The 25,674-nt window shown below is 43.8% G+C and overlaps 1 protein-coding gene across 1 annotated transcript; it reads left to right on the top strand.

Moving 5' to 3' along the window:
• Nucleotides 1-1,375: 1,375 nt before the first annotated feature.
• On the top strand, nucleotides 1,376-15,297 carry LOC109432132 (structural maintenance of chromosomes protein 1A). The gene is made up of 5 exons (XM_019708422.3): nucleotides 1,376-1,619; nucleotides 1,695-1,927; nucleotides 11,747-13,170; nucleotides 13,248-13,990; nucleotides 14,053-15,297. Exons 1-5 carry the CDS (start codon nucleotides 1,505-1,507, stop codon nucleotides 15,219-15,221), a joined length of 3,684 nt encoding a protein of 1,227 aa, XP_019563967.1. The 5' UTR covers nucleotides 1,376-1,504; the 3' UTR covers nucleotides 15,222-15,297.
• Nucleotides 15,298-25,674: the final 10,377 nt, after the last annotated feature.

Raw genomic sequence — 25,674 nt, 5'->3', positions numbered from 1 at the left:
GATTTGACGCAGTTGATGTGCAGCTGCCAGCTGTGGAAGTGACATCCACCTCCATCCTCCTTGATTAATCCAACGAAACTGACGAAAGAAAACAGAGGGCAAAGCTTTTATACCCCTAGATTAGCAGATGAAGCTCCTCCCATTTGGCTGGCTCTCCAGTTTATTTCGTTTGCATGCCCCGCCTGCACGCACTCAGACGCACCAAACGATTAATCAACCCAGAAATGAGTAAATTTTCTTTGAACGGATGAAGTTACCAAAATATTAATTCGAGAAATGTTAGAATTAAACAATGTTTCACTCAAAATGGTCTTAATAGAAAAATGCGTTGCTAAATTCCAGGTGGAATCGTTAGTGACCGGCTTCGTAACTGTTGCTGAGCCATGAAGCATTCAATCTTTCACTTTTTGGTTGCACCACACTTTTCTCGATCGATGGAGGAAAATTATCCGAATCATAACTCTTATGGAAATAGTTTCGAAAATCCTGAAAAGGACCGGGACGTATGATGGGCAAATAATTTGCATTATTTCACTCCGCCACGCAATGCTTGTGGGATTTATCTGCGCTGAATGCTAGACGCCGTCGCGAATAGGCCCGCCGCTTGCTGCCGTAGCTGAGATTTATGACCGGCTTCACCGTAGCTGAACAACCACCAAGCATTCAATTTATCACTATTTGCTTTCACTTTCACTGGAGGAAATTTATCTACTTAACTCTCTAGGAATCATTTTCGATGGTCCTGAAAAGAACCGTTAGAATAATGGACGATTTTAGGAAGGAAATGAAATGAATTCACCATGCCACGCACGGTATTCTCCGCGCTGAATGCTGGATGCCGTCGAAAACTGGCCCGCCGCTTGTTGCTCTGGATGCAATTCCTGGTGCTATCGATAGTCGAGCGTCGTCGCTGGGTTGATGTGCCGCTGCTCAGCTGGAGGTGACATTCACCTTTGTTGGTTGTTCCAACGAAATCAACGAACTGCGAACTGCTCTCTCCTCGACGGTGGTCGAAATGGAACTGACAATCAGCTCTCGCATGATCGCATTCCTTCCTGCGTCGTAGTTCCACCGCACGATGTGCGCCAATCAGAGAGCGTTGGTAGACTGAACGAGAAAATTTGTCCGCTACCCATATTTATAGATTTCAGCGATTTCAATGTCTGACTTTAAAACAACTTTTCAACTATTTATCAATGATTTTTAGGTTCACCAAATATTACAAATTGAACGCGGGAGTTTCATCTCTCGGATAACGGGATTTGTTTATCATTTCGTTCAGTGGGAAAGATACAGTGAGCGTTTAAAATCTTTCACTCAAACGTAACGCTCTTGGGTTCATAAATTTTGAAATGACACCGGGTATAGAAAACAGAGACGTAGTCCTACGTCAAAAGTGACGCCATTTTCGCTCCACATCTGTTGGGAGAATTTGCGTGCGTAAAAGTTTCCCAGTATTTCCAGTGAAAATTCGTCTTAATTGACCAAAAAGTATGCGCTAGCCATGGATTCCGCCTTCCTGCAGTTCATCGAGGTGGACAACTTCAAGTCCTATCGTGGGAAGGTCACGATAGGACCGCTGAAAAAGTTCTCCGCCGTCATCGGCCCAAATGGCTCGGGTAAGTTTCGATTGTTTTTGGTGTCTGGCTGAAAAAAAGCATCAGAAAGATTCGGTGTTTATGTTTGCTTTTCAGGCAAGTCCAACTTTATGGATGCCATCAGTTTCGTGATGGGAGAGAAAACCACCAGTTTGCGAGTACGGAAGCTGAATGAGTTGATCCACGGGGCATCGATTGGGCGTCCCGTGGCCAACAGGGCCTCGGTGATGGCTAAGTTTGTTATCACCGATCAGGAGGGGAATCAAACGAACAAGAGTTTTCAGCGGTCGGTAATTGGATCTTCGTCGGAATACCGGATCAATGGAAGCGTAAGTGTTCATTCTAGAAAGTTTAAATTGTAAAAATGCAAAAAAGTGTGTTTCCCAAACCAAATCTCATACAAATTTCAATCGCAATGCGGAATGCGGGGACGCTACCTGTCGCTCCAAAATTTTGCACAATTGCTTTGGACGCTAATTTGGACCGATAAAGCTTTGTTCTGGTATGATCAAATTTCAATTTTCCCATACAACGTCCACCCATTCTAATAGGGTAGAAGCTTCAGTTTTGGCCAGTCCGGAGTTTTGGCCATAGTGCGGTATTGAGCCTGTTGCGATCTAAATCGGCGTAAATTTATTTTTTACTAGTAGATCCTAATACAATATGATGATTACAGCTGTGAAAACCACACATTTTGATTAAAAACTGGAAGAAAAACATATATTTCCTTAAAAAATCTGCTCCCATATATCTATTTTGGCCAGGGTGCTTCTAATTTGGCCACTCCCATAAGAAATAATATGTTTTTCTTACAGTTTTTAATCAAAATGTGTTGTTTTCACAGCTGTAATCATCATATTGTATTAGGATCTACTAGTAAAAAATAAATTTACGCCGATTTAGATCGCAACAGGTTCAATACCGCACTATGGTCAAAACTCCGGACTGGCCAAAACTGAAGCTTCTACCCTACTCCTTCTGCGAGTCAATCGTGTAGCAGAACATGACTTCACTTCTAACCCCAGTTCAAAGTATCAAGGGTTCCAAAGTTTACTCAGACGGCGGCCTTCGTTTTCAAGGGTAGCCCCATAAGTGTGGCGGATGTGATAGCTTTGACGGCCTCAAATCAAAAACGAGATTAGCTGTATGCGAAGGAGGTGGCTGTGTAGCATCTTGGCAATATCATTGACTTTGCGTCCTCGAAGTCCAACATAAGCAAGGCCTCATCAAGCAGGCCCTGTTGCGACTTCAAAATTCAATGAACGAGGCCAAGTAAGATTACGAGAAACTCGTGGAAACTGCTGCAGTGCCAGAACCGGCCAAAGCAAAGGTTACTACGTCTACCCAGACGGAGGCCTTCATTTTCGCAGGTAGCCCAAAGGGTGTGGCAGATGCGACTGTTTTTGATAAGCACTCGCAGAAGCGGGTGAGACAGCCGTCCGGTGAGGCGGATACCAACCCCAAAGGTCGACAGTAATGCCAGTAAGTCGGACCCCAGCCAGGCGTCCCGGAAAGCTATTGGAGATTCGGCCGAAGATCAAGCCCTGCGGCATCCTCAATACCTGTGAGTGTTGCGTTGAAGGGAAGATGGCTCAGCCATCAGGCAGCCAAGAAGTCTAAAGCGGTGCTGGATATCGTGCACAGCGATGTATGCGGGCGGTCCTATGACAACATCGCCGGGTGGGTGCCGATATTATATGACGATGATTGACGAGGAGAAGTTGGAGGTCGCCCACAAAATTCGTAACTATCTGAGGTTCACCGAAACGCAATTCGGGAGAAAGTCGAAGGTCATCCGTTCAGATCGGAATGGCGAGTACACCAGCAAAGCTTTGCGCAAGTTCTACGCTGAGAAAGGAATCAAGGCTGAATTCACCGCTGGATACGCTCCGAAGGCAAACGGCGTGGCTGAAAGAAAAAAAAACAGAACGTTAAGCGAAATGGGACTGAGTATATGCTATTGTATGCTGGCTTTCCTCGTCGTTTTTAGGCAGAGGCTGTAAACACAGCGAAGTACATCCAGAATCGGCTGCCATAATCATCGATGGGATCGACCCCGAACAAGGTCTGGTTCGGTGCGAAACCGGATTTGCAGCATCTGAAGATGTACGATTGCAGCGCCTACGTGTGGATCCCGCAACAGAAGAGAGAGAAGTGTGAAGAGAAGGCAACCAAAATTAGCTTCGTTGATATGCGTTCGCACCGCGAAAATCAGGAGGCTACGGTGGACGGGTCACGTCATCAGGATGTCGGATAGCAACCCGACTAAAATGGTTCTCGATAGTCATCCGACCGGAACAAGAAGACGTGGTGCGCAGCGATCTAGGTGGGTCGACCAAGTGGAGGACGACCTGCGGACCCTACGCAGAGTGCGGAAATGGAGAGAAACAGCTATGGACCGAGTGGAATGGAGACGGCTACTATGTACAGCAGAGGCCACCCCGGCCTTGGCCTGATCGGTAAGGTAAGGTATGGATACGCGTTCGACAGCAAAGCCTACACTTCTACAGGCCAGCTAGTCATCAGCCGAGACTTGCAATCCTGGAGCTCGACGAAAAGAACAAGATAATGAAAGATGGCACCATTCGACGATGAACAGGCTACAGTTCAATAGTACGATTGTGGACAGACCGGTGAGCAAGTTCCCCACACGGAGAGACGAAACTACCCAAAAGTGAGTTCTTTCCACCCAACTTCGGGGTTGCGTGCGTCAAGCCAATTTTGAGTTGATGGAATCGATGTTTTTGTTGGGTTGTTCCCGCTTGCTTCCATGTGAAAAAAATACCTAATTTTAAGTTTTTTCCACCCAACCGAAATTTTGACTAGGTTGTATTCACTCAAATTTGAGTACTGTGCTAGAAACTCAGTTTTGGCTTGACGCACGGAACTGCAAAAGTTGGGCTGTTTCTCTCTTCACTCTCTGACAACAACAGAAAGAGCGCATGAAAAGGGAGATGAAAAAGAACTCAAAATTGAGTTTAAAAGTACCTAATTTTGAGTTTTTCAGTTTCTCCGTGCACGACAATTCCTCACGAGATTCCCAAGACGAGGTAAAATTTTTCGGATTCGAAGACGACAACAACGATGGTTTCATCGAGGCAGCGCCAGTGCAGGAGGAGCACGCTGTCGGGGCCCGTGGCGTAGTGGTCCACACGTTCGCTTCATAAGCGGATGGTCATGGGTTCGATCCCAGCCCCGGCACTTGCAATTTTTCGTCAATTGCTCTTCCCCCCGAGAGCAGCTAACACCTGACCCTCTTCGGAGCATATGCTATAACGGACCCGGAAACTTGGATATCGGCGAACCGCAACTCATAATGGACGACTTCCAATTGGACTGGAAAAGGAACAACAGCCACACATCAGCATCACCGTGCTCATCATTCTACTGTGGACAGGGTAGAAAAGTGAAAGCAGCACAAGGCACCAGTTCGATATAGTTAAATTTAGAAATCCTCTACATAGAGATGAGCGGAAGTTACATACGTCGATTCGGCAACGCTGTTTGTTTTGTTTACAACAGCTGCCAACACTTGCTACAAAGCTAGATGTTCAAACTTTGTGCGTGACTTCGTTGTGGTTTTGTTTACATTTTCTAGTTATGGTAGATTTTTTTTTTCAAAATTTTGTTGAAATAGCGGAGCAATCGAAGAAATCTGAAATTCATTGCAAAAGTGTTACGCTAATCATATCGGCAGAAGTGAAGCAAGAAGCAGCAATGGAAGTTTTTTCGACAAGTTCAGCAACAAAAGTGTCGTCATAAGCATGAGCTTTTGAAAGCAGAATTAATAAATTTTTATTGCATCTTGCTTTGCTTCATAGATTACCGTGCAAATGTTCAATCGTCTAAAATATTTGTTCACACGTCAAACACCAAAGAAAGTAGCAAGTAAACAAACCAATTATTCCATGCACCACCCAAAAAGTGTAACCGACGCTTAAAATTTCTAGCAGCGAAACGAACCAATGTATGCTGAGACTGGTGGGAACATATTGTGGTGTGACAAAAAATTTCTGCAGGGGGTCGAATACGGTGCAAAAAAAGCAATATCTTTTCACTTTTTAGTTCGTCCTCCATGCACGCCGCAGATTACCCTGAGCAACTGAAACTACAGCGTGCTCCTCTTAATCACTTAACCTAATTTACAACTCCTTTGTCCACTAGGGCACTACGTGAGCGATTCCAATTGGACGCTGCACTTACACATTGTACAGCGCCTAAATGTATACTATTCTAATTTAACTAGTAATCCTACATTATAGAGATCTGCGGAGGCGGCCATTGTGAGCCAATCGTGCAGAGAGAACTGTCAAAGTGTGAGCCAAATGAACATGCTTATCGTTCGTAGGAAGGCGGCGTTTGAACGGTATTGCTATCGGAACTAAATAAATTAAAATTATTTATTTTTAATATCGAGATATTGGCGGCATATGTATGTTTAGTTAAAAGATAAAAATTTATTAATTCTGCTTTCAAAAGCTCATGCTTATGACGACACTTTTGTTGCTGAACTTGTCGAAAAAACTTCCATTGCTGCTTCTTGCTTCACTTCTGCCGATATGATTAGCGTAACACTTTTGCAATGAATTTCAGATTTCTTCGATTGCTCCGCTATTTCAACAAAATTTTGAAAAAAAAATCTACCATAACTAGAAAATGTAAACAAAACAACTTGAACCACAACGAAGTCACGCACAAAGTTTGAACATCTAGCTTTGTAGCAAGTGTTGGCAGCTGTTGTAAACAAAACAAACAGCGTTGCCGAATCGACGTATGTAACTTCCGCTCAGCTCTATGTAGAGGATTTCTAATTTCATCAGATTTCGTCGGCTGAACCGTATCTCTACTAGCGAGTCGTGGACGGCGTGTGCACGTACATTTTAATCTACTTGGACGATATCGTTGTGGTGTGCAGAACGAAGCAGGAATATCGGAAGCTGGCGAAGTCTCTGAGCAAGTCCTTCAAGATAGCAGAGCTGGAGGATTGACATTCTTCCTGGGGATCAACGTTCGACTAGATGAGGACCGATTCATATTGAACCAGAAGTCCCAACTAACATTTTCAGCGCTAAAAGCTTAAGTCATTTGCTTTCTGTTGTGTAACCATCGAGTAAAAGCAGTCAACGCTAAATAAAAGGAAAGCTAGTCAAATATCAATCATAAGCTAATACACGACTGCAAAACAAGCACCATACAGCTACCAAACTCGGTTTTCAGAAATCCATTACTTGTCACTTGGGCTGCCTTTACTCCACCCTATTCCAACTCCGGGAGATTTCCCGGAAGATGTGAAAACTTGAACACATCGAATAGGAGTCCCCACTAACAAAACAGCTGCTACTATACAGTACAATTCATTATACTGACAAATCCCCAAACCAGCAGCGCTTTAAAGGCCGTTATGCGATTTCATTACGGCTAGAAGCTGTAATAAAGAAACTGTTGGTTTACCAACACGGCTTGTCGGATATAAACATTATTGTCAAAACAAACTTTAAGCGGGATATATAGCTACTACACAAATTATTTACAGCAATCCATGTATGTGCTGTGAAATTATTTGGGTTGCTTTTATTGCACTTTAATTCAATGCCGGAAGATGTGCAAATCGAGTAAGAGTCCCAGCCACTACAACAGCTGCTTTTATACAGTACGTTTTGTAATGTTGCCAAAACACAAAACAGCAGCGCTTCGTAGGCGTTTAAAGAACACTCTTTCAGCTAGAAGCTGTGAAGAAGAACCTGGTGGCGCACCACACAGCTTGTTCAATGTAAACATTATTGCGTTTGACGTTTTACAAGCTTTTACAGCAAGATGAAGTTGGGTAAGGTTTCTTGTGGCACAATTATGAAGCCTTGTGTGGAGTAAAACAAAACGGGCTATTTTCTATGTTATTTATATATAGCAGTGTGGCAGCGAGGACATCATCGGGACCAGTGGATACGGAGATCGGGAGTTCGATTCCAAGTAGCGGCAAGTACTTTAATTATTCAATTTTAAAAATGATAATTCCAGTTCCACATGTACTGCATCACGGTATCCATAACCTCTCTCTCTTCTTGGCGTAACGTCCTCATTGGGACAAAGCCTGCTTCTCAGCTTAGTGTTCTATGAGCACTTCCACAGTTATTAACTGAGAGCTTCCTCTGCCAATGACCATTTTGCATGCGTATATCTCGTGTGGCAGGCACGAAGATACTCTATGCCCAAGGAAGTCAAGGAAATTTCCTTTACGAAAAGATCCTGGACCGACCGGGAATCGAACCCGTCACCCTCAGCATGGTCATGCTGAATACCCGTGCGTTTACCGCCTCGGCTATATGGGCCCTCAACGGTATCCATAACCTAATTATATTTAATCGTTTAATTTGGGGATGCCGTAAAACTATTATCGCAGACAGACGTTCTAGCTCGAACAAATTTATTCAAATTTTCTATGTAAATTTTCACTAGCGACACCTAGGCAACCGATTGCCACAATGCAGTCGCGTGCAGTTGACAGTTTGAGAAACCACGTGCTTCCAGCCGCTTACTTACCACCCATTTCACCACCCACCGAAAAATAAAATCAAAACAAACACTGTCAAAATCATTCCTACATTTGCGTCACATTCACCAAGATTTCCCAATGCGAGTGAAGTTCATCCAAATGCAGTTTTATTCAAGCAAATCTATGTAAAATAAACGTAATAATGTGTAAAATATTTTACAAGAATCCTGCGCTAATTTGTGCAAATGATTTTAGACATTAAATAAGTCATTTACTCTGCACAAATTATGTGGAAACATTATTAGCGTGCAACACGTGCGGTCTTTTCCCGCCATCCGGCTGGGAGACGACCGTGGTGACAGTTGTTGGTCGCAACGCACATGTGAGGCAGCGATTGAATATGAACGTCGCTAACGCCATCTGTTCGCTGATTGCCACTTCTGGACAAACATTTGAAAAGGGCCTATCTGCTTTGCATAAACAAACATGTTTTTGTCTCTGTAGGGCCCATCTGCATCCACCCACGCACATCAACACCCTTATCAGAAAGAGTGTTCTTCAAGCTATCTCTTAAGGGTGTTGATGTGCGTGGGTGGATGCAGATGGTCTCTGCAGAGACAGAAACATGTTTGTTTACAAAAAGCAGATAGGCCCTTTTCAAATGTTCGTCCAGACTTGGCAATTTGTGGCGGCCATGTTTTTTACACAAGGTGCTGAGTCAAACTTGAACGTCTGTCTGCGCTATTATTTAAGAACTGCGAAAAGGCTTAAAAAGCGCCTTCTCAAGATGTTATTCAGTTAGTGGTTACATAGGAGCCGAGAAAAGAGCTATGGCTAGGTGGCATAGAAGCTGATCGCACAGCATGTAAAAGCTGGTTAAGTTCGCCAGATTCATTGGTATAGGGCTTGCATAGAAGCTTCCGTCCATATGTACAACACAGCCTCCTGTCACCGCAATACTGCCCCACAGGAAAATAACGAGCCAACATCTCTGGTTCCCACCTCCAGCCGCCTCGTTGAATACAATAGCGGCGGCTCGGCGGCTTGGTTCCCCATGACAGCGCAAAGTTTGTAAACAAACATGATTCCAGGAGCAAAAATCAAAAGCGGCGAAACTTTTTTACACAACCAATTTTTTGTTTCACCTTTTAAAATCGTTAGTTTAAGCAAAACATGATTATTAATTTCGCAATTATTTATTTAAAATGAAGTCGTAATAGTATCAGCTCGTCTTCGTCACGGGAATAAAGTTTCCATAAAATTTATAATTGTTACTGATATGATTCAGCCACAGTCAATAATCGTTCCTGGATTTTGATGCTGACCTCAAAAACATGGCCGCATGACAGGAGGCTGGTACAACACAGTAACTCAGCATCAAGCCGTATTAAGGACGCTTTGTTGACGTTTACATTCGCAATAAATGTTAGTTGGGGTCGTACGTGCAAAATATTTTGTCGCGGTTCAGCATGGAGGAGAGTTGCAAATCATCTCGTGTTCCGATGGCCAGTAGATTTGCACAACAAAAGGATCATCAATGTCAACACGCGCCTGGATATTGCGATCTCGAACTCTATTCTCGGGCGGCGGCTCACGAAACCACCAACAGCCAGCCTCCTGTCATGCGGCCATGTTTTTGAGGTCAGCATCAAAATCCAGGAACGATTATTGACTGTGGCTGAATCATATCAGTAACAATTATAAATTTTATGGAAACTTTATTCCCGTGACGAAGACGAGCTGATACTATTACGACTTCATTTTAAATAAATAATTGCGAAATTAATAATCATGTTTTGCTTAAACTAACGATTTTAAAAGGTGAAACAAAAAATTGGTTGTGTAAAAAAGTTTCGCCGCTTTTGATTTTTGCTCCTGGAATCATGTTTGTTTACAAACTTTGCGCTGTCATGGGGAACCAAGCCGCCGAGCCGCCGCTATTGTATTCAACGAGGCGGCTGGAGGTGGGAACCAGAGATGTTGGCTCGTTATTTTCCTGTGGGGCAGTATTGCGGTGACAGGAGGCTGCCAACAGCGGATTGGAACGAGGCAAAGCGGGTTCTACGTTACCTCAAACGAACTGCAAACTACGAGCTGCGTCTGGGTGCTTATAGCAACATTCAAGTGGAGTGCTTCGTCGATGCAGATTGAGCTGGTGAAGTCGACGATAGGAAGTTCAACACTGGCTATATTTTTAAGTTCGGCGGAAAGCTCATCGGCTGGAGATGAAACCACTGACACGGAAGAGCTCGTTACGGCACTGTGGCAATTGTGCGACGTCAGGTGGCCACCTCAGCCGTTCGGAAGGGCCCAGCAGGGACACAAGTAGCCTTGACACAGCCACATGTGGTGGATGCTAACAAGTCCGTTAAAGTAGGGAAGTTCAAGTTGGGCTGGTCAGTATGCCAACTGATATTGCACGAGGCACCGGAGGTTTGCTTCAGGTGTCTGGAACCAGGAACCAGTCTGGAAGCAGCAGTTTTCATTATGTATAAATAGTTCTGTAATTGGAACAACCATTAAGCATTTGGGTTCACCTGATGAGATTACAGTCATATAGAGTTAATCAACTATTGCATCCAGGGATAGGGTGCGACTCAAAACTCTTTGCGTGCCGCACACTCTGCTACGAGACAGCACAACAAACTAGAAGGAGACGAGTACGCGCAATCGGTTGTGTGTTGCTCGCTTACTTTGCCGCGCGCTGGAGCTCTCCTGTCTCTCACGCTCTGTCGTATGCACTCTCTCGGTGCTTGTCTCCGTGCTTTGCACTTGGCTTGATACTTCGCATGATTGGAAAAATTTCGAATCAAACGACCCATCACTTGTCAACCCTTGACAAGCTTAACAACTTTGCCGAAAACACAAACTCTTAAATTAATTTATTATTATGTTTCCAGTTCAAAACCGAATTAGCGACATTTTTTCTTTGACTTCCGCTGCTTTAGCCTTGCGTTTAACACAATGTCGGAAGTGGGGCGCTGTATAGAGCACCAGGTGTACAATACAGCGCCCCACTTCCGACATTGTGTTTAACGCAAGGCAAAAGCAGCGGAAGTCAAAGAAAAAATGTCGCTAATTCGGTTTTGAACTGGAAACATCTATATATATAAAAATACAGTGGCATACGTGGGACCGCGCATAACTTGCGAACGGAAGGTCCGATTTTGGTCGTCTTAGTTTTGTTCTGTTAGTTTTCACCCAAGGAAGGTTTATGAGGCGAAAAACATGGAAAAATTGAGTTTTTGAAAATCGATCTTCCATACCGGGGACCGGGGATTTGGTCTTGGCCAGAAACTTAAAACGTCAAAAAACGCAGTAGGCAAGACAAAGTTTGACGGGTACAGCTAGTAATATATGATTTTTTCTGTTTGGAGACAAGCGCAGTCCCAAGCACCGTGCATTACTCCCTGCGCCGTAGAGCTAGTGCTGCGATTGTCTCTCGCACAATTACGAAAGCTCTCACTCATACGTCTCTTGTCTCTAGGCAAAACGGGAGACGAGCACTTGCGATTGTGTGAAGCACGCGCTTTTTTTGCACCGCACGGTGCATGCCGCCAATCCCTGATTGCATCATATTCATTTTACTCCGTTTGTCTCGAGTTCCTCAAAAAACGTTTAGGTAATTAATGTTTGGTTTTCCTTTATGTCTGTACAGGTTGTTACAACAAATGCATATCTCCAGGAGCTGGAACACATTGGCATCAATGTGAAGGCGAAAAATTTTCTAGTTTTCCAAGGTGCGGTCGAGAGTATCGCAATGAAGAATGCCAAGGAGCGGACGGCGCTGTTCGAGGAGATTAGCGGATCCGGCTTGCTGAAGGAGGAATACAACAAGCTGAAGCACGAGATGCAAATGGCCGAGGAGGAGACTCAATTTACGTACCAGAAGAAGAAGGGAATAGCAGCCGAGCGAAAGGAAGCCAAGCTGGAGAAGCAAGAGGCTGATCGGTATGCGCGGCTGAAGGACGAGTATGCTGAGAAACAAGTACAGTATCAGCTGTATCGGCTGTATCACAATGAAAAGGAAACCAAGCGATTATATGAAGATTTGGAGAGTAAACAGCAGGACTTGACTTTGATTGAGAAGAAAAAGGAAGAAGCGGACGATGTGCTCAAAGAGAAAAAGAAAGAAGCCGGTAAGACTGCTAGAGATCTGGCTAAAATTGAGCAGGAAATACGCGAGGTGGAGAGTGAAATGAGCAAGAAGCATCCGATGTTTATCAAAGCGAAGGAGAAGGTAGCACACACCAAGAAGAAACTCGACAGTGCGATGAAGACCCTGGAACAGGCACGAAAAGCTGACGAAGCGCATCAAGCCGACATACGAAAGTTGGAAGATGAGCTCAAAGGAATTGAGAGCAAAATGAAAACTTTCGAGGATGAAATAGCTGGAGAGTCGAAAAAGCGTGGCAGCAATGTGCATCTGGAGCAGAATTTGGTGCAGGAGTATGATCGATTGAAGCAGAAAGCGGATGCTACATCCGGTAAATATCTGATAAAGCTGGATTCTGTGAATCGCGAGCAAAAATCTGATCAGGATTTGTTGGACAGTGAGATAAACAAGAAGGCTCAGATAGAGGAGAACTACAAAAAGTACGAATCGGAACGGAACGAAGCTGCCAAACGGCAGGAAAAGCTTATTGATCATATAAAAGCGAGCAAGCAGGCATTGGAAGAGCAGAATCGCCTAAAACAAGAACTCAGTCAAGATGTTGGTTCATCAAAGGAACGGATCTTGGAACTGCAAGCTGAGCTGGATGACGTTCGCGAGCAGCTAGGTGATGCAAAAATAGACAAGCATGAGGATGCCCGGCGAAAGAAGAAACAAGAAGTGGTCGAACTGTTCAAACAGGAAGTGCCAGGGGTCTACGATCGGATGATCAACATGTGTCAGCCAACGCACAAACGATACAACGTGGCCGTGACAAAGGTACTTGGAAAGTACATGGAGGCCATCATTGTCGACACGGAGAAGACCGCTCGGCGATGCATTCAGATTTTGAAAGAAAAAATGCTGGACGTAGAGACATTCCTTCCGCTAGATTATTTGCAGAAAAAGCCTCTCAAAGAGCGGCTGAGGTAAGTGGAAACTGATTTACTTCGTGCAATTGCAACTGTTTTAAACGTGTCAAACATGCTTTTCCATATTCTTCCAGGAACATCGAAGATCCGCGTAACGTCAAACTGATCTACGATGTGCTCAAATTTAGCCCTCCGCAGATCGAACCAGCCGTACTGTTTGCCACCAACAATGCACTGGTATGTGAAACGCCAGACGACGCAATGAAAGTCGCATACGAAATCGATCGTAGCCGATACGATGCTTTGGCACTGGATGGTACCTTCTATCAAAAATCTGGTATCATTTCCGGCGGAAGTCACGATTTGGCCCGCAAGGCTAAGCGTTGGGACGAGAAGCACATGGCTCAGTTGAAGGCACAGAAGGAAAAGATAACCGAAGAGCTGAAGGAGGTCATGAAGAAGACACGTCGCCAAGGTGAGCTGACAACGGTCGAGAGTCAAATCCGGGGCTTGGAGAATCGACTGAAGTATAGCCAGAACGATTTAGATGCCTCGAAGAAGAACATCAAAGAATACGACCGAAAATTGGCCCAGCTGCAGCTCGAGCTAGACCAGATTGGTCCGAAGATTAGCGAAATCGAACGCCGTATGCAGCAGCGCGATCTGAAAATTCAGGAAATCAAGGAAAACATGAACAACGTCGAGGATGACGTGTATGCAGAGTTCTGTGCCCGTATAGGAGTGGCTAACATCCGCCAGTTTGAAGAGCGAGAACTGGTGCTGCAGCAGGAGAGGGCCAAGAAGCGGGCAGAATTCGAGCAACAAATCGATCGAATTAACAACAATCTGGAGTTTGAGAGATCGAAGGACACATCTAGTAAGTAGCAACACCTATATTGTACAATTTAACATTATTTAACAATTTGTATTTCTTACCAGAAAACGTCACTCGTTGGGAGCGTGCCGTTCAGGATGATGAAGATTCTCTGGAGACGTTCAAGCAGGCTGAAGCACGTCAGCGACAGGAAATTGAAAAGGACAAGGAGCGTATCGAGAAGATGAAGGTGGACAAAACCGCCAAGAAGGCCGCCGTTGATAATATGGAAGAAGAGATGGCCAAGGCCCGTCGCGACGTCCAGCAGCAAGCCAAAGAACTGGCAGCGGTTCATCAGCAAATTTCGGGCATCGAAAGCAAAATCGAAACGATGAAGAACAAACGGCACAATCTGTTAATGCAGTGCAAGATGGATGCTATTGAAATTCCGATGAAACGTGGTAGAATGAATGACATCGTTGAGCAAAGTGGGGGCAACGAATCGGAAACGACTCCGCTGAGTACGATATATGAGCGCGAAGCGAAAATCGAGATCGATTATAGTTCTTTATCGAAGAATCTGACGAATCCATCAGAACCGGATCAGGTTAAGAAAGTCGGCGATGGTTTGGCCAGGGAACTTCAACAAAAGCTGGACACATTGGAGAAGATTCAGACACCTAATCTGAAGGCAATGCAAAAGCTAGATCGCGTAACGGAGAAGATTCAAACAACAAACGAAGAATTTGAGGCAGCACGGAAGAAAGCCAAAAAAGCAAAGGCAGCATTCGAAAAGATCAAAAACGAACGGTGCACTCTCTTTACGAACTGTTGTAATCATATTTCCGACGCAATCGACGGTATCTACAAGCAGTTGGCTCGCAACGAAGCTGCTCAAGCCTACCTTGGTCCGGACAATCCGGAAGAGCCCTATCTCGATGGTATCAATTACAATTGTGTAGCACCGGGCAAACGTTTCCAACCAATGAGCAATCTGAGTGGTGGTGAAAAAACTATCGCTGCCTTGGCCCTGCTCTTTGCTATCCACAGTTTCCAACCGGCTCCGTTCTTCGTGCTTGACGAGATCGACGCCGCATTGGATAATACGAACATCGGTAAGGTGGCGTCGTACATCCGGGAGAAGTGTACCAATCTACAGACGGTGGTAATTTCGCTAAAAGAGGAGTTCTACAGTCATGCCGACATTTTGATTGGAATCTGCCCGGAACCAGCCGAGTGTCTCGTTTCACAAACTTTGATCTATGATCTGGAGCAGTTTACACCACATAACTAGAGGTTTGTTTAGTAATGATCGTATGTTTCGTAATTTTCTTCTCCGATATATTATATGGTATCTCTTATGTGTAGTATGTTAACCGCTAACTGTATTTGCTTCGAAATCATCCTGGTATCAGGACTGTCCCCTTCCTTTGTTGTTTCAGTGGTACTTCAAGTAACAGGCACCGTCTCTCCCAGAAATGAACAATCCAAATCCAATTTTAGTTCACCTGTGAAAATTCAGTCCAATCCTCAGTACATATGCTCCTCTATGTTTTTTTTTCTAATCCGGCGAGTGTCTGATTAAGCCCGTCCACAATTTGCGTAGAGTAGACTCTAAGGGCGAAGGGACTAAAGTCTACAGTCATGTATGATGAGCGCCTCTGCGGTAAATACATAGGTCCAATGTAAAAGAATCTCCAGCAGCGCTGGCCGAGGAAGCGCAGATGAGCGGTGCGGACTCCACGCTGACGCTGAACCGCAACAGGAGCGGGCTACCAAAGATGTTGGTAGTTGCCGAACAGCTGGACGAGCTGAAACCATACAGCTTGCCGGAGCGGAGAGGTCAAACCGCCCTACGGCTCGAGTTACATGGCCGAAATCTGCCAAGGAAATGCGGGTCACAGGGGGCAAGTAGCGTCAGGCAAAGGCGAACGGAAAGCCGAAAAGGAACAAAGGGACGGCCAGCGCAAGCAACCAGGTTCTCAAGTCGGTTACGAAACGCGCAAGAGGCAGGGAAACCAAGCCCCAGGAGGCTAATCCTAACGATAAACAAGGGATAATTGGACCAAGATGAGGAGAACCCCTTGGATTACGGTTGGAAAGAAGGAGTTGAGAAAAGTAAAACCAGTCCCCAAGCGTGAACGGAACGACGCGCTGGTCTTCAAAGCTGAGGCGAATACATACGCCATGCGAGGCAAGAATTGTCTCTCAACGCTGAGCGCGGATGTAGAAAGCATCCGGTGCACCAGGACTGGAGAGATGATGCTAGTGATGAAGAAGGAGGCGCCCAAAAAAAAGTCCCTCTTACAGGGCACTAGCTCAGGAGGTATTGGATGAAAAAGTGCAGATGAGAGCTTCAACGGCAGAGGCGACTCTCCAGTGTAAAAACCTGGACGAGATCGCCGACGCAGAGGAGCACGCAGCTGCTGTGCGAGGTAGATGCACCAAGTGTGACAACGTTGTTGCTTGCTCGTTTGCTGTGGTGTGATCTGTGGAAGCTCGTGATAAAAGCATATTTTAGAGGTGTTTTGGTCACTGTTTTCGTAGTTGTGCTATCCAGTCGTGACTATAAGCTGATGTTTGTTTTTATGGATAGTTTCATTTGCAAATCAAGTGCCATCGAAATCGATTAATTTGCAAAATAATTCACGATCGGAATAAACTTCACCAGGCAAGGCACAAGAAATTGCTTCGTCGCTGCTATTGTTCACAAGCATCTATTGTCATCTGTTTCGAGTGCGGCGTTAGCTACAGATAGCAGCAACTTTTTTTTATTGTCTAGCGGGGATCGAAATACCGCATTATGAATTCGACGCCCTGTCATGAATGCAATACTAGCATCACACGCAATGATCCAGTCGTTTCATGCAGTGCGTTCTGCAATCGCTCTATCCGCTATCATGCCGTTTGTGTGGGACTTTCTGTTCAAGAGGGACTTGCTTGCCTCAACAAGAGCATTTTTTGGGTATGCCACAGGTGCCGTAACGAATTCGAATCCCGCTGCTCTCGCATACACGTGCAGGATCACGAGAAGCCGGATAAGAATGAACTGGAATGTATTAAGCATGAGGTGAAAAAAATGCAAACATTGCTGAATACAGTCGTGCAACGAATCGAAACTATTGGCACGTCACCTCGCACGCCACCGTCTACAGTTGAGCAGACCGAAGAAAGCGATCATCCTGTAGCAGAGAGTTCGCGAGTGCAAACTTCGTCTGTCGTGTCACCAAAACTATTCTCCAGTGCAGATACCGACCGGGAATTTGATAAATCACTGTTCCTTTCAAACATAGCGAATGATGTCTCCGATGACGAAGTAAGAGAAATGATAATCAACACGTTAGGGGAAGATGGCATAGTCGCGCTAAAATGTTTAGTCTCACCATGGAAGGAAAAATCTTCGCTGGATTTTGTTTCGTACAAGCTCGTCATCAATTCGAAACGTTGGAACCCCTCGCCTCAAGCTTATAACTGGCCCAAAGGAGTAAGATGCCGTGAATTCCAGGAGCGCTCTAACGAAACCTGGCGACCACTCAGCCATGTCAACTGAGTTTCCGCATTTAAAGTAGATTATCGTTGAAATTGTGTTGTGTTTTTTGTTTATAAAGCTTTATAATTGAAATTGTTAGTTCATGCTAAATTGATGATGAATGTTGTACTACAAAGTGTTAATTGTTATAATTAAAATGTATTGTATTTTGTTAGTTTAATGCAAACAATCATTGGGGCTACATAAGCCTGTTGATTGAAACCCAAATAAATAAATAACTAAATAAATAACTACAAGAACATAGGATAACAAAAGCATAAGTGCATCGGTCCGTCTGCGAAAGAATCCGGCAGGTACGCAGATCGCCACGATGAAGCTCCCAATAAGGGGAAGTAAACAAGGCGGTTGCAGTCCGCAAGATCAGAGTCGGCTGGCCAGTGTGTCCGCGCAGCATGTACAAGCCGCCAGAGGCATGCTTCAAGTACTGCGAGCAAGGATACAAGTCGTGGGTGTGTAAAGGCCCTGACAGGAGCAAACGCTGCAAGAAGTGCGGAGTTGAAGGCCACATCGCCACGGGGTGCAACTCGGCACCAACATGTCTGATTTTCACGTCGAACTAGGGCCACGTTACGGTTAGGTTTAAATGCCCTGCCCAGGCACGCGTGGAGGACGAAATATCAGACGATAGTGAAAGTTACACAGCTGAACCTGAACCATTGTGAGGTCGGACGACAGTTGCTGTAGCATCTAAAATAAAAGCTCTCATTTTTGAGTAACGCCCATGCCGCACAAGGACTGTGTTGGAAACACACATTTTTTTAAATTGCTCGTACGCTCACATTTTTGTAAAATATCAATATTTTTCGGTATTTGAAGGTGGTTTATAAACCCAGTGAGGTTGCCATGTCGAAATTATTGCAAAATACATCCTCATGTGAGTGTACGAGCAATTTTTAAAAAATGTGTGTTTCCAACACAGTCATGTGCGGCATGGATGTTCACTAAAAATGTGCAGGCCGAACACATTTTTGAGCGTAGCCGTTTTTGCGTGCAGTGAGTCTCGGAGTCAAGTACAGATATCCTCGCAGATATCGCCCTACTATCGGACACGACAACCCTTCCGACAACGGGAACTGGGTAACGGATAAGGCCAAGCTGGTGGCCTTCAAAGTACTATCCCAGATCATCTTCCGTCGTCTTTCACCTAAAGTAAATGAGTTTGTAGGAAGTTATCAAGCTGGCTTCATCGACGTCATGCAGTAAGTCCGGTTCCAAATCGAAATCTCGAAGGATCACCAGTCCAACGCGGTGTTCTGAAGGTTAGGAAGAATCGTGGACCATTGCAGTTGTAGGCGCGGAAGATTCGATCAATAGCTACAACAACAAATGCGTCACAGCGCCGAGTCGACTATTATCCTTTGGAACTCAGCATGCCGTGACCTCGACCATAGCCGCTAGCGACTACATCAGCTCAACGTTTGGCCCAAATAGGCGTCTCAATCCTGTATATATTTAAATATAATGCATACCTCGATGATTGTGCAATAAACTTCAAAAATTGAAAAATAAATTGAGTATTTCAAACAAAATAAAGTTAATTGTTCCTTGATCATGAAAACTAGAAGAAGAAAAAGTAGGAGGCGACGGTGTGTCTGGTAGAACAAAATTATTTAAAAAAAATCGGTATCGCCAAAACACCCACCAAACGAAAGCTGAAGGCCCCCCCTTTCATTTGAGGTTAAAACAAGAAAGTTCTATCGGCGGTCCTAGAAGATTTTTTTTTCAATAATTTATTACTATAAGACTTGCATTTTCTTCCTTTAAATCTTGAGTGTAACCTAATAGGCTCGTATAAGGTCGCTCATAAGTAACGTATCATATTAATAGAGCAAACGAATAAAAACATATTCCAAAATTTCCATACAAAAGTTTTACAGTCGTAGTAGGCCATGACTTGGATGTCAATAAAAATAGAACGATCAACAAAGTAGCTCGGATAGAATGACCACGTGCCGTTATAGGCCGGTATACGTTCATGTTGTGCCACTTTCTGGTACTACAGTTGACTCTCTACATCTCGATATTGAAGGGACCATCGAGATAGGGAGAGATCGAACTCAAGAACAAATTTGTAATGCACACTCGATTGAAAAACCGTCCGTAACTAGGAAAAACCGTCAACAAACAGATGTCAATTAACCTTCACAGAATGTTTTGCACCTAAGAAACGAGATCTAGCAACCTGTAAAAACGGGCATATCGACATATGGAGAGAAAATCTCGAACAAAAACGAACGAGATCGCATCGAGATAGAGAGATATCGAGATAAGGAGATATCGACATGTAAAAAGGTAAAATGTATGCAGATTGAAGGGACCGACCAAACCATCGAGATAGGGAGATATATCGAGATGTAGAACATCGACATGTGGAGAGTCGACTGTAGTAGAAGCATTCAACATTTTTTGCTTGCTTATTTGAAGGATTGCTGTGTGGTATATAATTAGATATTGAAACGTAAAAAAAATAATTAAATTACAACATAGCTTTGCTCCAATTTTTTAGAGAAACAACTACGACATGAAATCATAAAGTCACGATGAAAACAAAAAATCTCGGATTGCAATTAGAATAGGTATTATAAAAAAAGTACCTATTTCACCAATAAACTAAATAAAACAACGCAATTTTTTTTGGTTTTGCTCCATTATTGTAGGCCCGCCTTTCGGAAAGAGAAAACGTAGTAGCCATGGAACACAACGGACGTAAAAAAATGCCTCGCGTCAAATTGCTCCATAAATGTATGAATTTATTGTTAAGATCAAAACTGAAAACCAGAAATTGAAAGTGCAGTGAAGTGGTTCAGCAGGAATATTAGGGACGTATCATCCGAATGAAGATTTGTGAACACCCGAGATCCAGAGCAAGTGCTTCCGAACTTTGGCGTGTTCAGGTCAACCCGGACCAATGATGGCCGACAGAAAAGGAAAATTCATGTGCCACGTTTATCGGGAGCAACGCTGTTAAGACGATGTGGCTCAAAGAGGAAAAGCGGCCAAAGCTGATAAGCAATGAAGAGCTCAAGATGAACGTCCGGAGGCTGACGCATGCCTAGACATTGACGCACTTCTCCCCGGCGACCGGAAAGGGCAAGCGGTGTTTCTTCAGACTACCGTAGATGATGAATCCGTTTCAAAATTGGTGAGAATGTTCCTTTTATATTTATTTATTTGGCGATATGACGTATTAGGGAGCGTCTATAAATGACGTAGCATTTTTAGCCGTTTTTTTACTCCCCCTCCCTCCTCGTAGCATATTTTCCCAAACCTAAAACATGGCTCGTCACACAATACCAGAACGCCACCTTCCCCCTAAAAAGCTACGTAATTTATGGCCGCTCTCTTATGAATTTAACGAGTTACTAGCACATTTTCGATTCTGGCTTGCGCATTGACGTACGCATTAGCGCATTTTGTTACTGTGAATACCGGGCAACTCACTGGAACAATCCGTTCCCAGCCATCTTAGCAAACTGCAGTAGAATCACTTGGCATAATACGGAACCTCACGGTGATGGCGACTAGCTCCGCCAACAGTCCACTCGTCAATGAGGCAGCATCACACTGACGACGACCCCGTCATGGTGCTGGCTGTCACTGATGCTTGCTAGGGGAAATACACGCATGAGAAATGCTACTCAGCTTTGTTCATACCCCACATTCTCCCTCTTCTCCGAAAAAAAAGTTTTCTTACTAGCAGGCTTGTTATTTTTACGCTCAAACCCTCAATTTCGTTCTCTTCATCCTTATGGCACCAATGCAACAAGATACACTTCAAGATACAAGAATTAAGACGAATGGCCACATTTACTTTTTTGTTTAGTAAACGCACTTTTGTTAATATCGAACCTATATCATTTGATTGATAACTTGCAATGCTAACCGATCATCTATGGGGTTTTGCCGAGCTCCAATAAAAATAACTACAACACACGCAGTTGGGTGATGCGTCTTCTCTCCTTCGTTATGTAACCGGCCCTGTTTTTCTCTCACTCAAATCAATCGTTATTCACGATTGCGAAAATTCGACGCATTCAACGAAAACGATCATATTTTGTAAGAATTATTTGTCAAAAAAAAGAAAAAAAACAAGAGATTAACGAATTTGAGATTTATCAGACTAAAGATTCTGTATATCATACAACTCCATTTTAAATGCTTCAATATGATGGTACAGATGGACCACATATAACACAAAAATGTCCTTCATTATACGAAAATAGATTCTACAAAACGAGTTCGAAAGAGGTTCTACAACATATTTTCAGTAGATATGTTTTCATTGCGTACTTCGAATTTTAAACTGTTTTACGATATGCAATTTTTATGGGCGGTTTTCATTACACGTCCCTGCATTTTCCTCACTGTTGGGAGGACCACCCTATCCCACTACGAACGCAGCCGAAACATCCTTCGGGGCTCTTCCGCTCACAGCCGTCAGCTTGTGACAGATGTCATCGAGTTTCGGTGTGCATCGTTCTTCGTTGACCGTCATCATATTATTGCGATCGCCGGCTCGCGTGCATATACGTTTTAATAGTACGTTTGTTTTATTTAATAAAGTAATGTTTTAATTCGTACCCGTGAGTCGCGTCTATAACCATATCACGTATCGCAACACTCACGCACAGCTTTCGGCAGTTATCATGCAACACCATTTCCTTAGACGGGTTTCTTTACACATCGCTGCATTTTCCTGATGCAAACAATTTTCGGCAGTTTTTCAATAACGCCATTTCCTTGGACGGTTTTCATTACACGTCCCTGCATTTTCCTTATGCAGAAAAATTGTCGGCGGTTATCCAACAACGCCTTTACCTTGGGCGGTTTTCACTACACGTCCCTGCAATTTCTTTATGCAGAATAATTTTCGGCGGTTATCTAAAAATGCCGTTTCCTTGGACGGTTTTCATTACACGTCCCTGCATTTTCCTTATGCAGAAAAATTTTCGGCGGTTCGACACGCCATTAATTTGCCCAACCAAAAACCCGAGCAAAAACCAACCCAACCAGCCAACGCCGCGAGTATTTTACGGCAACATTCACAATAGTCAAACACCTCTATCATCATGCACATCAACCTGTTTGCATTTACCGTTCAACCGAGCGACAACACGAGCATGTACGATCCGAGGAATCAACGAAAGCGCGACCATCCATGCCGAGCAAGAAGAAACATGCATGCAATCATCGACCGACCACCTATCCACAGCGTGCTACCAGTCGACAACAAAAATCAACCACGTCACCGCGCCTTTGTTCATGTGTTTGTGCTAGAACCAAGGCTAAAACAGAACGCGGTTGGAAAAACAAAAACTTTCCGCGCTCTAGCTTTCGTCAGGAACCGCAGAATTGCAACACCCACTTCACTGTGTTTGCAGCACCACCACACACTTCACACACCAAAACGATTTGTTTTCTCTCACTGTTTTTATGCCAAGTGATTCTACCTATTTTATGATTAACTTGTTATTGATTATGATGCACTCCTGGCAGGATCGCCAATGTGAATACCGGGCAACTCACTGGAACAATCCGTTCCCAGCCATCTTAGCAAACTGCAGTAGAATCACTTGGCATAATACGGAACCTCACGGTGATGGCGACTAGCTCCGCCAACAGTCCACTCGTCAATGAGGCAGCATCACACTGACGACGACCCCGTCATGGTGCTGGCTGTCACTGATGCTTGCTAGGGGAAATACACGCATGAGAAATGCTACTCAGCTTTGTTCATACCCCACAGTTACGTATTGGCGTATAACGGTACGCATTTTAAAAATTCGACAACAGCTGTCAAAATGCATGCATTTGATAAAATTGTTCGTATGCGCATTGATAAAAACACACATTTCCACATCCATTTCACTCCAATAGTTTCTAAGTATTGAATTGTTCCTTACTACGCATGCATCACTCTTATATGGGAAGAGTTTCACTGCACAGTTAATCGCATTCGGAATAGGTAGCGCATATTCAAAGTGTGCTAATGGGGGTGTGGCGGTGGATAGTGGCCGAGTTTTTCTATCCCACAGTGAAACTAATAAGCGTAACATCTGCGAACTCTACTGCTACAAGAATCGCAACCATTGTTTATACATGATTTTGGTAACCTATATAGACTAATTTATTTGCATATACATTGTTGTTTTTCCTTAACAATTGAAATTATGGTTATATTAGTATGTAGATTATAATCATGTTTATGTGTCTTAATTACATGTACTGCTAAAATCATTCTGAATTCCTGACAATTCCTGTACCAAAATCCTACTTCCTTTCTATTTTTTCGAGGGCGTCGGTGAGTCGCTGGCATCTCGATAAATAGTTATCCCTTCCCTACTATCCTTTCCCATCCACATAACGTGTTTCTTATCGTTTCAGAGACCGATCAATGGCGGTTAAGCCTAGGCTTGTTAGCCAGGACACAGTGTAAATGCCTGTGCCCCATCCCGGAATCAAAAAGGCCCATGGAGTGACAAAATTTCTTAGCTATGTCACTCCCAACGCTGGTGTTTAAATATACTAAAACATTTCCACTCACTACAACACATCTACATGATTTACTCAAATACACTTACACAATCTGAATCTTGTCGCATCACTCGCTTATAGTGATTCCCAAATTACCCCATTCCAAATATCCAACTCCTTGACACCTATGGGGGCGTCGGTGAGTCGCTGACCTCACCTAAAGTAGGTGTCATATCATCACATCCTTTCCTATCCTCGTAACGGAGAAGATGGGCGTGGCCGGCAATGGAAGTTCTCATGTCTTTTTTACTTCAACCTCTGATTGGATAGCTGTTCCTTCCAAATAGCATTCCATAAGCAATTAGAATAGGAGTATTAAGGTTAAAACATGACAACTTTCAGTATGCAATCTACGAATTACTCCGTTACCACGCAACGCAACGCAACGCAACGCAAATTATTGTAGGCCCGCCTTTCGCAAACAATGGGTCGTGATCCACCTGCCCCATAAGAAACACACGTGTTTTAATTATTTGATTCCAGATTGATATTTTCTGTTGTGGTCATCTAGGGATTCTTTAAAGTGTATGTCGTCTTGTAATTTATTGTAGTATCTTAGCATGCCATACCATCGTGGCCTTAAGGATGTTTCTCACATAAAACAGCTCTGTCAAAGAAATTGGCAATGTTTCTTTAAATATTTAAACCATTCTTAACAAAATGATTAAAAATAGCATTGGTCCTAATATCGTGTGTTGACCCGCATACATTGGTGCATGATAAAAAGGACTTGTGTGTTAAACGTTGCCTAGAGATTTGTGAAACTTCTTATAAAGTAAAAGTATCAATAACATGCTCAGTTAGCAGTTTTAGCCAATTCATGGTATTCGGAACACACAGCCATTCTCTCATATCACAGACAAGAAAACATAACGCTTAGAGAAAGCACAGACAAACATACATACTACTCAAATCGCAATCATCGCACGATTCAACGGTCATTTTGAAAACAAAGTGTGGTTCGGACTGTTCGGACTACCTCACCTCTCAATTTTGGAAAGAAATGAACGCGACGCCGATCAATATTTACATAAAATAACTCAATCATGAATCTTCATTCATGTTTTATGAATGGATGACGTCACGGGGGAGGCGTCACCTGCTAAATTGTTACATCGAGCCGAGCGAAACAACGCCTGCAAATGAATGCTTCGGATTGAGCATTATAGAGGGTGCTAGTGAGCTGCCAGACGATGTTTTTAAAACAAATTTCTTCTAAGTAGTATGTCTGTTTGTCTGTGGAGAAAGTTCATTATTTTTTTACTGTCTTTTTCATGAACACTGTTGTGAAAGACTATCGAGGGGAATAACACAGCCTCGATGAGCCCCGGAAAGCTCTTAAGGGAATGCGCACACAACAAATAAATCCCAACACAAACTGATCATAGTTAACAAATTTATTAACTGGCCATCATTCTCCTCCTCCTGACTGGTCCTCCTATCCTTAATGCCCTTACGATCACTCTTGATAGCTTAATAACTAAAGTTGCATCAATTTCACGCGAGATATTCGGCATAAAAATGTATTCACGCTACTTCAAATACAAGCCTCTTTCCAAGTTATCCAAGCATTAGTTCACTCGAAAGTAGAAATTTTTAACGATTTGTTTCGACCGCACTAAAATGTGCTTGGCGGTGTTTACCACCCACCGCAGTACCAACG

This window comes from Aedes albopictus, chromosome 1 (genome assembly GCF_035046485.1).
Source record: "Aedes albopictus strain Foshan chromosome 1, AalbF5, whole genome shotgun sequence".
In the NCBI taxonomy this organism is placed as follows: Eukaryota; Metazoa; Arthropoda; class Insecta; order Diptera; family Culicidae; genus Aedes; species Aedes albopictus.
This window is presented reverse-complemented; position numbering and strand designations above follow the sequence as displayed.

What these genes read in the sequence shown, in the direction of transcription:
- LOC109432132 (XM_019708422.3), top strand. Translation starts at nt 1,505, where the DNA reads ATGGATTCCGCCTTCCTGCAGTTCATCGAGGTGGACAACTTCAAGTCC. An exon ending in CATCGGCCCAAATGGCTCGG is followed by an intron (nt 1,620 to 1,694) that starts GTAAGTTTCGAT and finishes TTTGCTTTTCAG; the next exon opens with GCAAGTCCAACTTTATGGAT. An exon ending in AATACCGGATCAATGGAAGC is followed by an intron (nt 1,928 to 11,746) that starts GTAAGTGTTCAT and finishes ATGTCTGTACAG; the next exon opens with GTTGTTACAACAAATGCATA.